The sequence below is a fragment of the Salvelinus alpinus genome, chromosome 1, assembly GCF_045679555.1.
Source record: "Salvelinus alpinus chromosome 1, SLU_Salpinus.1, whole genome shotgun sequence".
NCBI lineage: Eukaryota > Metazoa > Chordata > Actinopteri > Salmoniformes > Salmonidae > Salvelinus > Salvelinus alpinus.
In genome coordinates, this window is record NC_092086.1 from 40,775,854 (window position 1) to 40,789,710 (window position 13,857).

General features: G+C 45.3%; 1 protein-coding gene across 2 annotated transcripts in view; it reads right to left on the bottom strand.

Annotated features, from left to right (window-relative positions):
* Positions 1–1,912: 1,912 nt before the first annotated feature.
* The window catches only part of LOC139532423 (E3 ubiquitin-protein ligase SMURF2), a 56,361-nt gene continuing 44,416 nt past the window's right edge, over positions 1,913–13,857 (bottom strand). For both annotated transcript variants that reach the window (XM_071330017.1, XM_071330104.1), the window contains 9 exons: positions 11,538–11,739; positions 9,723–9,826; positions 7,372–7,486; positions 6,559–6,737; positions 6,117–6,254; positions 5,716–5,836; positions 5,353–5,554; positions 4,636–4,711; positions 1,913–4,433 (listed from right to left, as the gene is read on the bottom strand). In XM_071330017.1, the coding sequence (XP_071186118.1) occupies positions 4,334–4,433; positions 4,636–4,711; positions 5,353–5,554; positions 5,716–5,836; positions 6,117–6,254; positions 6,559–6,737; positions 7,372–7,486; positions 9,723–9,826; positions 11,538–11,739 (1,237 nt within the window). In that variant the 3' untranslated portion in view covers positions 1,913–4,333. The remainder of the gene's footprint in view (positions 4,434–4,635; positions 4,712–5,352; positions 5,555–5,715; positions 5,837–6,116; positions 6,255–6,558; positions 6,738–7,371; positions 7,487–9,722; positions 9,827–11,537; positions 11,740–13,857) is intronic.

Consider the following 13,857-nt stretch of genomic DNA (forward strand, 5'->3'; position numbering starts at 1 on the left):
AAAACCAAATTAATGCTTTTCAACCGTTCGCTGCCTGCACCCGCCTGCCCAACTAGCATCACCACCCTGGACGGTTCCGACCTAGCATATGTGGACAACTATAAATACCTAGGTGTCTGGTTAGACTGTAAACTCTCCTTCCAGACTCATATTAAACATCTCCAATCCAAAATCAAATCTAGAATCGGCTTTCTATTTCGCAACAAAGCCTCCTTCAATCACGCCGCCTTGTAAAACTGACTATCCTACCGATCCTCGACTTAGGCGATGTCATCTACAAAATAGCTTCCAATACGCTACTCAGCAAACTGGATGCAGTCTATCACAGATGCCATCAGTTTTGTTACAAAATCACCTTATACCACCCACCACTGCGACCTGTATGCTCTAGTCGGCTGGCCCTTGCTACATATTCGTCGCCAGACCCACTGGCTCCAGGTCATCTATAAGTCTATGCTAGGTAAAGCTCCGCCTTATCTCAGTTCACTGGTCACGATAACAACACCCACCCGTAGCACTCGTTCCAGCAGGTATATCTCACTGATCATCCCCAAAGCCAACACCTAATTTGGCCGCCTTTCCTTCCAGTTCTCTGCTGCCAGTGACTGGAACGAATTGCAAAAATTGCTGAAGTTGGAGACTTTTATTTCCCTCACCAACTTTAAACATCAGCTATCTGAGCAGCTAACCGATCGCTGCAGCTGTACATAGTCCATCTGTAAATAGCCCACCCAATCTACCTACCTCATCCCCATACTGTTTTTATTTTATTTACTTTTCTGCTCTTTTGCACACCAGTATTTCTACTTGCACATCATCATCTGCTCATTTATCACTCCAGTGTTAATCTTCTAAATTGCAATTATTCGCTCCTATGGCATATTTATTGCCTACCTCCTCATGCCTTTTGCACACTGTATATAGACTCTTTTTTCCCAACTGTGTCATTGACTTGTTTATTGTGTTATTGGCTTGTTTATTGTTTACTCCATGTGTAACTCTGTGTTGTTGTCTGTGTCACACTGCTTTGCTTTATCTTGGCCAGGTCGCAGTTGTAAATGAGAACTTGTTCTCAACTAGCCTACCTGGTTAAATAAAGGTTAAATAAAAAAAAATATATAAAAAAGTCACAGCTCATTCTATTAATATACTGTCTATACACACCATTATGTACATATACACTACATGATCAAAAGTATGTGAACAACTGCTCGTCGGACATCTCATTCCAAAATTATGGGCATTAATATGGAGTTGGTCCCTCCTTTGCTGCTATAACAGCCTCCACTCTTCTGGGAAGGCTTTCCACAAGATGTTGAAACATTGCTGCTGGGACTTGCTTCCATTAAGCCACAAGAGCATTAGTGATGTCGGGCACTAATGTTGGGCGATTAGGCCTGGCTCGCAGTCGGCGTTCCAATTCATCCCAAAGGTGTTAGATGAGGTTGAAGTCAGGGCTCTGTGCAGACCAGTCAAGTTCTCCCACACTGATCTCGACAAACCCTTTCTGTATGAACATCGCTTTGTGCACAGGAGCATTGTCATGCTGAAACAGGAAAGGGCCTTCCCAAAACTGTTATCACAAAGTTGGAAGCACAGAATCGTCTAGAATGTCATTGTATGCTGTAGCGTTAAGATTTCCCTTCACTGGAACTAAGGGGCCTAGCCCAAACCACGAAAACAGCCCCAAACCATTATTCCTCCCCCACCAAACTTTACAGTTGGCATGTGTACTCGACCAATAACATTTGATTTGTGGAGTTATATCAGATGCAACCCAAAATACCCAGACTAAAATTCAATAGAAAAAAATTCAAGTGTTTGTCTTCACAATAGCGAAATTCAGCCCAAATCCTTTGAAAGCCCCCCAAAACCTCTCACATACACAGACAAAACACAAGGCACGGCCACATACAAGGTGCCTCATATAATTTGACAAAGGCAAGTTTAATTAGACCTAAATTACACCCAAAAATAAAATACTCCTACAAAAATGATAGTGTTAAGTACATCTAATTGCATCAGTCAGCTATAAGAGATATAGTCCTGCTCGTGGATCATGCAAAAAAAATTAAGCAACAAAAAGCTCAAATTTGACTTGTTATTAAAAAGTTCCATTCTTCAGGGAGGCAGCTATGGAGTAATGCAGAGAGATTGTGTAAGAAACAGACTGTCAAGGGATCTTTTTGTGCCACTTAAAGTAAATGAATATGTTAAGATATAAAATCAATCAGTCCATGACCTATCTGGTAAATAGATAGAAGTCACCTAGTACATACGGCGACAAATAGTTCTGTACGTGTGAAAAAAAAAAAACTTAAGTTAAAGATAAATTACAGGTTGTGTGATCCACATTAATGAACAATATCCTATCACTGTACAAAGCACCATCTGAGGACACGTCACTTTGCATACACCTCTATAAAAGAAAAAGATGAGCAATTCATTTTCAATGTATGCTAACTTCAAGAACAGTCCACGGTCATAGATTGCTAGACAGGCAGCCTTTAAAAAAGAAGAAGAAAACATTCAACAATTTGTTTGAATGAGTAGAAAATAAATATGTTCTCCCCCAAACCCATACTTGTAGAGCTAGGTTCAGGTGAGTAGAATTAGGGGGTTCATCTCATTCATTCAGATTTAATTTATAGCCAATATGGAGATATAGAAACCCAACAATCACATGTCAATGTCTACTGTTGGGTTACAATACATATGACAAATGTAGACTTTATAGCCACTCAACATAATGTACTGTATAAGACATTCAAACATTAGAGGAAAAGGTTTTGTATCTGACCACGTCAGCTACCAAATAATACAACAAATAATATGACACCTCCTGAGAATGTGGCTTGAGGTCTGAGTGATGTTTGTTCAATTCATTGCAACTTTTTGTATGTTATTTGCTATGCGCCCATCTCAGCCCCATGTATAAGACTGGTTGCCAATATCTTGAAAGAATTGAGCAAACTGCTGTCTTATTTAGCACCAGAAGACCATAACCGGAAGGTAGTAGTAGTTATTTGCCAGAATGACAAGAGTAGCACTTACAAAAGATGTGTGTAATCTTCACATAACAAAATGCATCAGGGTAGCAGGGACTCTTAGCCATTATTTTGTGGGGACAGAGCAGATCACCATGGTAGAAACAATCATGAAATCATGAGAAAGGCCTATGGAACTCATCATACATACCCCATCACAAGTACCTACTGGATGATGTCACTGGAATTTAAAGGGTCAAGTTAATATCTAAATAGTTGAAAAGATTCAGTCAAAAGTATTATGGCACTCAGAGGACTGTGTGTATTAAAGACAACCCACCCTTAAGACCACCTCTCTACTTACGGTGTAGGAAAGAGGCTATGTAAAGATTTCCCCCACAGCAATCTAAGTGTACTTCTTTCAAGCTTAAACAGCAAAAAAAAAAAAAAAAAAACTGCAATAATGGCAAAAGCTTTCTGAAATATAACAGAAATAAATTATATATATTATATATAATTTTAGTGTTTCTTTTTTCATTTTCCTATTATATAAAAATAACACTATTCAAGCTATTTATTTAAATTTCCAAACAAGCTTACATGTCAGACGTGTGACACTGGTTTCTGGGAATGGATCGCTGAAAACCAGCCCACTTTCTTTGGAGAGGGTCGTTGACAATGGGGCCCTGCATGTCTTTCTCCATAAGGTCAAGTTCTGAACATGTGCTCCAAAGTCCAGCCTCTGAGTGAAGATAGATGCCCCTAGAGTCCTCAGTGGTAGAAGAGTACTCAGTCACCAGGGGGTGCAAAGGAGCCTTCATGCTCCCTTCAGTCCCTGCCTCCAAACATACCAAGCACCATTCAGTGTTGTTGGTAACCATGGGTAACAATGTACTCCATCAAACCAGTGATACCTGTCTTGTTTATGTGGCCAATGTTTTGTTTAGTTGTGGACTTCCTGTTCTGCTTGGGAAGATGGTGCGTAGCTACATGGAATACTGACTATTTTTATAATGCTAAAACTAAACTTATTAAAAAAGGAAGAGCCAGCCATTTTTGCAGTTCCACAAGTTAGTAAATAGTCTGAGTTATTAGCAGCTGAAAATGTTATTTAAAAAAAAAAAAAGGGGGGGGGGGGGGGAACCCTTAGACAGACGAGACTGCTAGCTCAGGTCTCGTCTGCCCCCCCCCCTCGGCCTGGCCACATGTCCCTATTGTGGGCGAGAGAGTCCTTGGGCCACTGGACCCCAGACGCCCCCTTCCCCTGGGTGAACTGGATGGTGGGTTCTGACTATGGTCGAGTTCCTCCACTCCTTGTTCCTGCCGACCCCTGCGTCAGCAGCGTCTCACTCCACAGCAAAGCCACACGTCTCCTCGATAGCAGTGAGCAGCTTGTCATACAGCTTGTCATAGTTCTCGTAGGGAGGAATGTCGACCCGGTTGAAGCTGAACAAACAGAGGGAAAGAGAGACTTGAACATGAGCCTTTGGTATTAGGACCTCACTATGTTCATGGTTAACATATACATGGGTGGAAACCTAAACCTAAAGCATGATGTTGATATATCAAAATGCCCTTCCCAGCTTTGACAAAAGCATAGATTGTTCCTGAAGGGCAAGCTGCAGGGTCAGAGCAGACAGACACTCACCAGGTGTGGGCTTTGGGCAGGTTGTTGGAGCTGGCATCGATCTGGTGGATGGTGAAGAGTCGTGGGCCTGCAGCACCTGTAACATATCAACAGTTACTGTGAAGCACAATGGCAGAGCACACTTCACTCACACACAAAAGACAGTACTGTACTGGACAGCTTGCTCAACACTCTGCGGCGCCAAGTGTGGGCACTAAGAGCACTGGGTTTGTGTATGTTGTCATCGGCCTGCGCGGACCTTGGTATTGAGACCAGCAGCAGCGATGGTCCTGTTATGTAACATGGAAGAGCAGAGTGAAGCGGCATGTCAGACAGGAAGAGCAATGGATCACAGTGTGTTCCGCACGCCTGGGTGCTCTCTGGGCATCCTGTCTGACAGACCGGACCCACTAAACTACTGGACTCCGCTCAGCCTGCTCTGCACAGAGGGTTCAGCTCAGACAACAACAACAACACACTCTGAGGCCTGCTGAGCTGCCTCGGGGTACAGTAGAGTAAAATACAAACAACCCTCACCCATCTCCCTCTGGCATAAACATTCATTACGCTGTCATAACAAATGTTATAAGCCATCATAACAATCAATATTACATGACAATAGGGGGTGGACAAGGGCTAGCTAGCAAGCAACTTTCCCAGTGAAGCGCAGTGAAACACTGAGAACCTAACTATGTAGCTACTGTACATGTCCCAGGAGGGTGAGTGCTGTGAGGGTACCTTGGAGGGCTTTGAAGCCTTGCAAGGGGACCCTGGAGGAGCCGGTGACAAACTGCAGCAACCTGGCCCGGCGCTCCTCATCGTACGACTCCACAGCCTTCCAGAACCACTTGACGATGTTGGTGTCGGTGGTGCAGTGCTTCAGCCGCGTGTTGGACTTCCAGTCGTTGATGTCAATCTTACCCAGGCCACACACTATGAGCTGAGGTGGAGAGAGGGAGAGAGTGAAATGAAAGTCAAAGGGAAACTGTAGGGAGGAAATGGATGGGGAAAATGCTGATGTCTGGGAGAATGCTGTCCTTTTTTAAAGGATGGACAGTAAAGATAAGTACTGCTAGTCTGAGGGATGTGTCTCATTCATACCTCCAGCTCTTTCTCGTCAAAGGCCTTGAGGAGGTGCTGGGAGATGACCTCGTTGAAGCCCTTCTGCAGGGCCAGGAACTGAGCCTCGATGCCTCGCAGGAAACGCCAGTTCACATACAGCCTGTAGGGAATGAGGGAGAGGGAAAGAGAGCGTCAGAGATCGATGATTCATACTGGAACGTGAAGGCAAAGCCATGATTCTGAGCCTCTTTGAGGGGTATAGCAAAGCCTTTCACATCTACTTTACTCCCTGATCCTAGGTCAGTTAACTGTGGCTGGTCACTTGCAGCTAAGCTCATCTGAAATCCAAACAGTATCTCCTCCCTGCTGGGCTTGACTGTCGACTGCTAGACCAACCCTCTTCCTGTGTGGTGAGGAGGGGTCGGTGGGGGAGTACTCACCTGACATACTCCTTCTTGGTGTCCTGGGTGACCTGGATGATTTTGCCGTTGGGTTTGAGTTCGTGCTGGATGATCTCCCCGTAGGCATTGTGCTCCACACAGAAGGTGTGGTCCAACACGCCTGTGATGTCATTGTCCCTGAGAGGTGAGAGAGACGGACAGGGGGGTTAGAGAGAGATGGTGCTGGGGGAGGGGGAATGTTAATGTATGTATGGATCAAAGTTCAGTTGAAGAGCTCATCATGTGTAGCTACATGATCATGAGTGGTTCTTTTATGGACTTTAAAAGTACACCAGTATATGTTATAGTTCACATACACCAAATTATCACCCGATGAATTAAAATGAGCCATTACAAACTATTGTCATTAAAAACCATGTTAATCTCTGTGTGCGCATCTTGGTCTGTGTGAGGATGTTGTTCCCATTTCCTTCCTACTCACAGGATCCAGACCAGGCTGTTGTGGAGGTCTGGGTCCACTGACTCCATGTCGTCCAGGGTGATGGGTTTCCCCAGCAGCTGTTTGTAGAAGGGCAGGGTGAAGCCCCCGTCTATGTAGTGGCCGTGGAACACCGCCATGCCCATGATACGACCCACAAAGTGGAAGTAGGACAGGTGCTCCTGGGGAGGGGGACAGAAACACCTTTAGTCCTCTTAAACACTTCATAGTACATCCATTTAGCATGGCATCTCCCAGTCTTCAGAGAATTACCAAGATTGAGCAACTCAAGGCAGAATCCTAACTTAAGATGCATGCATGCAACTCAAACGTTTTCTTAAGTCATGCATTGATGTCGATGGGAGATTTGAGCTATAGCTCAGATTTCCTCACGCATGTCTTAAGTTAGGATTGGGCCTTTGGTAAATAATAAATACCTGCTATTCTTACAGCTGGGAATTTATTGCAGTGCGTAATCCTAACAAAGGTTAGGACTCAAAAGGTGAGCAGCAGAATCCAAACTATTTGCAGTTGTAAACTATTTCCCTTATGATGGATTTAACAACCAAATGCTATAGAGGCAGTAAAGAGTCTCAACACAGCAATTAAATAGTTGCCTAATTCATCACCAGTCTCCAGGAGATCTAGCATCTAGCATGAGAACAGCTGATAGGGAAATGGAAGGCCAAACAAATAAACAGGCAGAGGAGAGACAGAGAGATTGTGCAAGACTAGAGCAGATGAGCGGTCCGTGTGACCTGGTCTTTCACATCACAGCGGGGCGGGCTGGTGGCGGCGTCTGTGCCTCTGACTCACCGGGTTGACGGCCGAGTCGGGGTTAATCTGCAGGGTGTAGATGTCATCGCGGGAGTACTGGAACAGGCCGTAGTACGGATTCAGCATCTCATGGGACAGCAGATACAGCCACTCCCTGCACACACAGGAGACACAGAGGGACAGATAAAGAGAGACAGACGATGAGAACATCCATTGTGAAATCTCTTGATCCATTTAATATTTTTTCAAGGCAGGGAACATCAATTTCAGAAAGTGAATACTCCATGGCAATTTAAAAAGCAGAAGTATAATTCTCAGATTGGGTGCTTTAAATCAATATTACCCCTTGGGGGCCAACCTTGTTTCAGCAGATGGTGGCATTCAAATCAAAATCAAATCAAATGTTATTTGTCACATACTTCCTAAACAACCGGTGTAGACTAACAGTGAAATGCTTACTGATGGGCCCTTCCCAACAACGGACAGAGAAAAATATAGAACAAATAATAACATGAGGAATAAATACACAATGAGATAACTTGGCTATATGCTTGAGTCAAAAGAGTTGGTGCAAAGAGGGTCAATGCAGATAGTCCGGGTAGCTAATTGGTTAACTAGTTAGTAGACTAATACAGTGGGGAGAACAAGTATTTGATACACTGCTGATTTTGCAGGTTTTCCTACTTACAAAGCATGTAGAGGTCTGTAATTTTTATCATAGGTACACTTCAACTGTGAGAGACGGAATCTAAAACAAAAATCCAGAAAATCACATTGTATGATTTTTAAGTAATTAATTTGCATTGTATTGCATGACATAAGTATTTGATCACCTACCAACCAGTAAGAATTCCGGCTCTCACAGACCTGTTAGTTTTTCTTTAAGAAGCCCTCCTGTTCTCCACTCATTACCTGTATTAACTGCACCTGTTTGAACTCGTTACCTGTATAAAAGACACCTGTCCACACACTCAATCAAACAGACTCCAACCTCTCCACAATGGCCAAGACCAGAGAGCTGTGTAAGGACATCAGGGGTAAAATTGTAGACCTGCACAAGGCTGGGATGGGCTACAGGACAATAGGCAAGCAGCTTGGTGAGAAGGCAACAACTGTTGGCGCAATTATTAGAAAATGGAAGAAGTTGAAGATGACAGTCAATCACCCTCGGTCTGGGGCTCCATGCAAGATCTCACCTCGTGGGGCATCAATGATCATGAGGAAGGTGAGGGATCAGCCCAGAACTACACGGCAGGACCTGGTCAATGACCTGAAGAGAGCTGGGACCACAGTCTCAAAGAAAACCATTAGTAACACACTACGCCGTCATGGATTAAAATCCTGCAGCGCATGCAAGGTCCCCCTGCTCAAGCCAGCGCATGTCCAGGCCCGTCTGAAGTTTGCCAATGACCATCTGGATGATCCAGAGGAGGAATGGGAGAAGATCATGTGGTCTGATGAGACAAAAATAGAGCTTTTTGGTCTAAACTCCACTCGCCCTGTTTGGAGGAAGAAGAAGGATGAGTACAACCCCAAGAACACCATCCCAACCGTGAAGCATGGAGGTAGAAACATCATTCTCTGGGGATGCTTTTCTGCAAAGGGGACAGGACGACTACACCGTATTGAGGGGAGGATGGATGGGGCCATGTATCGCGAGATCTTGGCCAACAACCTCCTTCCCTCAGTAAGAGGATTGAAGATGGGTCGTGACTGGGTCTTCCAGCATGACAACGACCCGAAACATACAGCCAGGGCAACTAAGGAGTGGCTCCGTAAGAAGCATCTCAAGGTCCTGGAGTGGCCTAGCTAGTCTCCAGACCTGAACCCAATAGAAAATCTTTGGAGGGAGCTGAAAGTCCATATTGCCCAGCGACAGCCCCGAAACCTAAAGGATCTGGAGAAGGTCTGTATGGAGGAGTGGGCCAAAAAACCCTGCTGCAGTGTGTGCAAACCTGGTCAAGAACTACAGGAAACGTATGATCTCTGTAATTGCAAACCAAGGTTTCTGTACCAAATATGAAGTTCTGCTTTTCTGATGTATCAAATACTTATGTCATGCAATAAAATGCAAATTAATTACTTAAAAATCATACAATGTGATTTTCTGGATTTTTGTTTTAGATTCCGTCTCTCACAGTTGAAGTGTACCTATGATAAAAATTACAGACCTCTACATGCTTTGTAAGTAGTAAAACCTGCAAAATCGGCAGTGTATCAAATACTTGTTCTCCCCACTGTATCTTGGGGTAGAAGCTGTTCAGTGTCCTGTTGGTTCCAGACCTGGTGCATTTACTTCTCTAACACACAATAGAAATCTTCTTTGTTCCATGATGATGCATATTGAGCATAACTTCGTTTTTTCCTCATGCTTTGCTGTGGATTCCTACCTGGCCACTCCTCCGTAGTCCAGCCCCTCCTCCCCTTTAAACTTCACCATCAGTCTCTTCCACAGGTCCTTCGGCCTCATCTTCATCACCTGGCGGTAAGACTCCTGTAACACATACAGAGATACACCTTTGTAACAAACGGGACTGGGATGGAGGACTGCATCCCCAAACTTACTGAGTACTTCCATCAGAGACCATCTGGTAAATACTGTACAGTCCAGGGTCTGTGGCCAGAGGCATGCATCTATCTGCACTGTAACGTCTGTGTGTGAGTGATTCTGGCTCTGGGGACCGAGCCAAAGAATAAACATTCCTGTGCTCTGTCATTTAGGACCAGCCTGGCTGGCCCCTACCTGCCTAGCAATGATGTACGCCCTTTCCTCCCCTGCCAAAGTAACCTGAGTGTCCAGTCCACCCTTAATCAAAGCGCATTATCAGGAGGTGGGGGTAATAAGAGGACATTCCCCAACGTGACACATTCCACCAAGAGATCCCGTGAGTCTCACTAATGCCCCCCCCCCCCCCGTCACCACTGTCCCAGTCTCAGTGGCTCATGGGAAACGGGGTAGGAATGCAGAGGATGAGTCTGGCCAAGCCCGGCCTGTCTGCCTGTCCTAAACATGCAAACCAATGACCAAAGACCTGTGCAATTCCAAATTGCTTCAAGCTGAAGACAAAAAAAACAAAGAAAAGAAGGAACTGTCCTGAAACAATGATGAGAAACACCCCATGTTCCTCGCTGGAGGGGGCTTCTGTAGAACATTAGCAGTGTTTTAGTAACAAACTTTCCTCCTGGTACTCAGAGTCTGGGATCATTACACCCCACTCTGGGTTGGTGCGTTCACCCCACATGCCGAGAGCTGCAGACACAGGCCCTAGCCAGCTAAGTGTCGGGGACAGTCTCATTAAAAGTGGATTGTGAGAATGATAGTAAACAGACAGAACAGAAGTGTGGAACAATAACACCGCTTTCCCCCCAGAGCTGGTTCACCGTGCCCTCCAGTTACACTGAGGATGTGTCAGCGGTGACACCAGAGCTGGTCCACCGTGCCCTCCAGTTACACTGAGGATGTGTCAGCGGTGACACCAGAGCTGGTCCACCGTGCCCTCCAGTTACACTGAGGATGTGTCAGCGGTGACACCAGAGAAATAAGGCCTCTTATCTTTAATAGAATGTACACACTGAGACAGCTTGACAGTCCACCAGCTGACACTTGCCCACACAGTCGTATTTCTAACAGCTCGGCGTGTCCAGAAAAGCGATGAAGTTATGTCTAGCCTTAAAATCCACCCCCATCTCCCTTTCGTGTTGAGATCAGCCAACAAAAATGTCTTCCTTCAGATTAACAGACAAAGCTGTTCCAGCACATTCCATCACATATTTTACGAGGGTCATGTAGTCTGTTGCAGGTGTTGTTGCTCTGATGAGGCTCCACACCTCCCAAACAAGAAAACCTCCCCCACTGAGGAGTGCACTTCACAAAAGCCTAATTTCAAATACGAGGTCTGCTTTGGATATGAACAAACTCTCTTCACACATCATAGATAATAGCGTGGTGGATAACGCCGTGACAGAAACATGACAAGCAACGACCTTGAGGAGAGGGAAGTAGAGGATGGGAAAACCATTGCCTGAGGTAAAATATCTGATATAATAAACTTTTACAAGTGTAAATGAGAGTGAGGAAAATGTCCAGAGTTGATGCTTTCCTTCAGGATCGGGATAGTCAACCTCTTCAGTAATACTAATTAAAGACTCAATAATGCTGGTTGTGTTCAAGAACTGAGGGAATAACACTAATTTGACGGTCTCACCTCAAAGATCTCCTCGCGGGACACCTCTATGCGGCAGTGGCCTGCCTGGGGCTGCTGCTGGGACAGCTCCTGGCGGAGGATCTTCAGCTTCTGCACCAGGTCCCTCTTGTACTTGGGCACCGTGAGGCACTCGGCCTCCTCTGGCAGATTACCTGGAGACACCAGTGCCTGTTGGGACTGCTCCTTCAGCTGGTTCTGACGGCTGGGGATGGAGAAAAAGAGAAAGAGAAGAGATGGAGAGGGAAAGATCATTGTTGAGACTTGGGGTCATAACAACACGTACAGGTACACACAAATAAAACACCACAAAAAACCTCAAACCCAGAAACCCTAAAAACTCCAAATAAAGCCAGGCAGGAATTCTGTCTCCCTCCTTTTGCTGACTGGAGAACGAGAGGTAAACACACTGAGGTCATCTGGGAAGCACATCAAGTCAAACAAGCTGCCATGTGCCCACAGACATAGGTGGAGGTGGTATTTCTGAACAAGCACACGAGGGGGCAGAGCCAGAGGGTGGTGTGATGTGTCCGTAGGCGCCACATTGTCTGTCACATTACAGGACGGAGGTGAGGTGCAGCCAGTGACCCTTCCTCCACGCCCCGCCAGGCTATCCATACAAACGGCTCTGTCGTACGCTCCTCGTGGGCAACTCCGTGGGCCCCTGCCGTGCTGGGCTCTGCCAGCTCACAGGTGTGTGCCATGCCATCTCCCCTCCCCACCTGGCCCCACGGTGGTCTCACAGAGAGAGAGACAGCACGGCACAGACAGAGAGAAAATAGACAGTTCTACAGGGGGGAAGCAAAATGTGGCCACAGCAAGAGACATCTGCAAATAGATTCAGTGTCGGTCTCATTCTGCACTGAGCAGTGAGGGTTCAATGACGGTGTCCATAGACCTCATGTCTTCAGCTTAAATTGTTCAGGAAGGTTCTTTATTTGTTTATTAACAGGAGTGACATTTCAATGCAAGTTCCTTCATAAGAGGATACGTGTTGCTGACTATAGGAAACCAATAAATGAACAACCAAGTTGTGTAGGGTCCCTAACAGCTAAGACGACCACCTCAGTGGGTGGCTGTAACTGTGATAACACATCAGTGCTGTAGAACGGTTAACCTCCAGATCAAAAGACAGGCTATGAGTATGATCTGTGGTGGTAGTGAACGAGGTTCTTGACTCCTGCCCAAATCTTTGGCATGAGAGTGAACTTCTGAACCACGGCACTGGTGGTAGAAGGCCCTTCTCCTCAAAAACAGAAACACGCACGCACACGCATGCACGCACACACAGACACAGAGAGAGAGAGAGAGAATCAAAAGGTCCTTTATGGAGCCAGAGCTGGAGGATTATTTGCATGCTGGCCTTTTGCACTTTAGTGGGCACACTCACCCCCTGAGCAGGGTCATCAACACCAGGCTGTACAGCCAGCCACAAAGGGTTGTGTGTGTGTGTGAGTGAGAGAGAGTGAGAGAGAGGGGCAGAGTGTGTAAAGACATCCGCATGCTTCTCAGACGGAAAAGTGTGCATATATTATGACAGCATTTTGTGACGTTTTGGACTTTGGTTAGTTTTCTTCTTCTCTTGTTCGGGCACACAACATCTTTTCTTGCCGAAGTCAGTAGCTGAAGTCTACACCCCTTTGTCTGTGATTGGTCAACAGTAGGGATTCTTCAGTAAAGTCTTTGTTGTCATTCAACCAGAGATGACTCGTTTTCATGCACATTTTTTCATTTAGAAATATTACTGCACCAAACATCTTAGTTAGGTGAAAAATTGCGCTAAGATTTCCTCAGCAAAAACATCTAAATGAATGACAGATTTCTTAAATTATCGTAGATTAATTGTAACTATTTGGAGGAAGTGTATACTGGCTACGGCGTCTCAAAATTGACAAACAGTACTATTACTGCTTTCAAGCGAAGGTCTTTTAAGGGAGTACGCCAGCACACTCGTTTGGTTCGCCTAGCTGACTACGGCTAGCCGCCAGGTAAGTGTGAGCGAGGGTAAGCAGAGAGTCTGTGACAGGAGAATCATGGAGCAACAACCCATCCTGGCTAAATGGATTTACCTAGGGCCAAAAAGTACAGGATCATATAATATTAGATAAGCCAAAACCACTGAAATCCAGTCATTTCTAACAACTCAGCAAATCTATTTCTGTCTGGGACACCTACCAAACACTTGCCATTCACTGTACTATACAAAACCAGACAACCTTTTATTAGGTATAAATGTAATCAAATATGGCAAATACACAATCCTAGCTCTCAAAAAGATTTGTTTGGAGGGTCATACACTGAGCAGGAGTAATTGACAGTCATG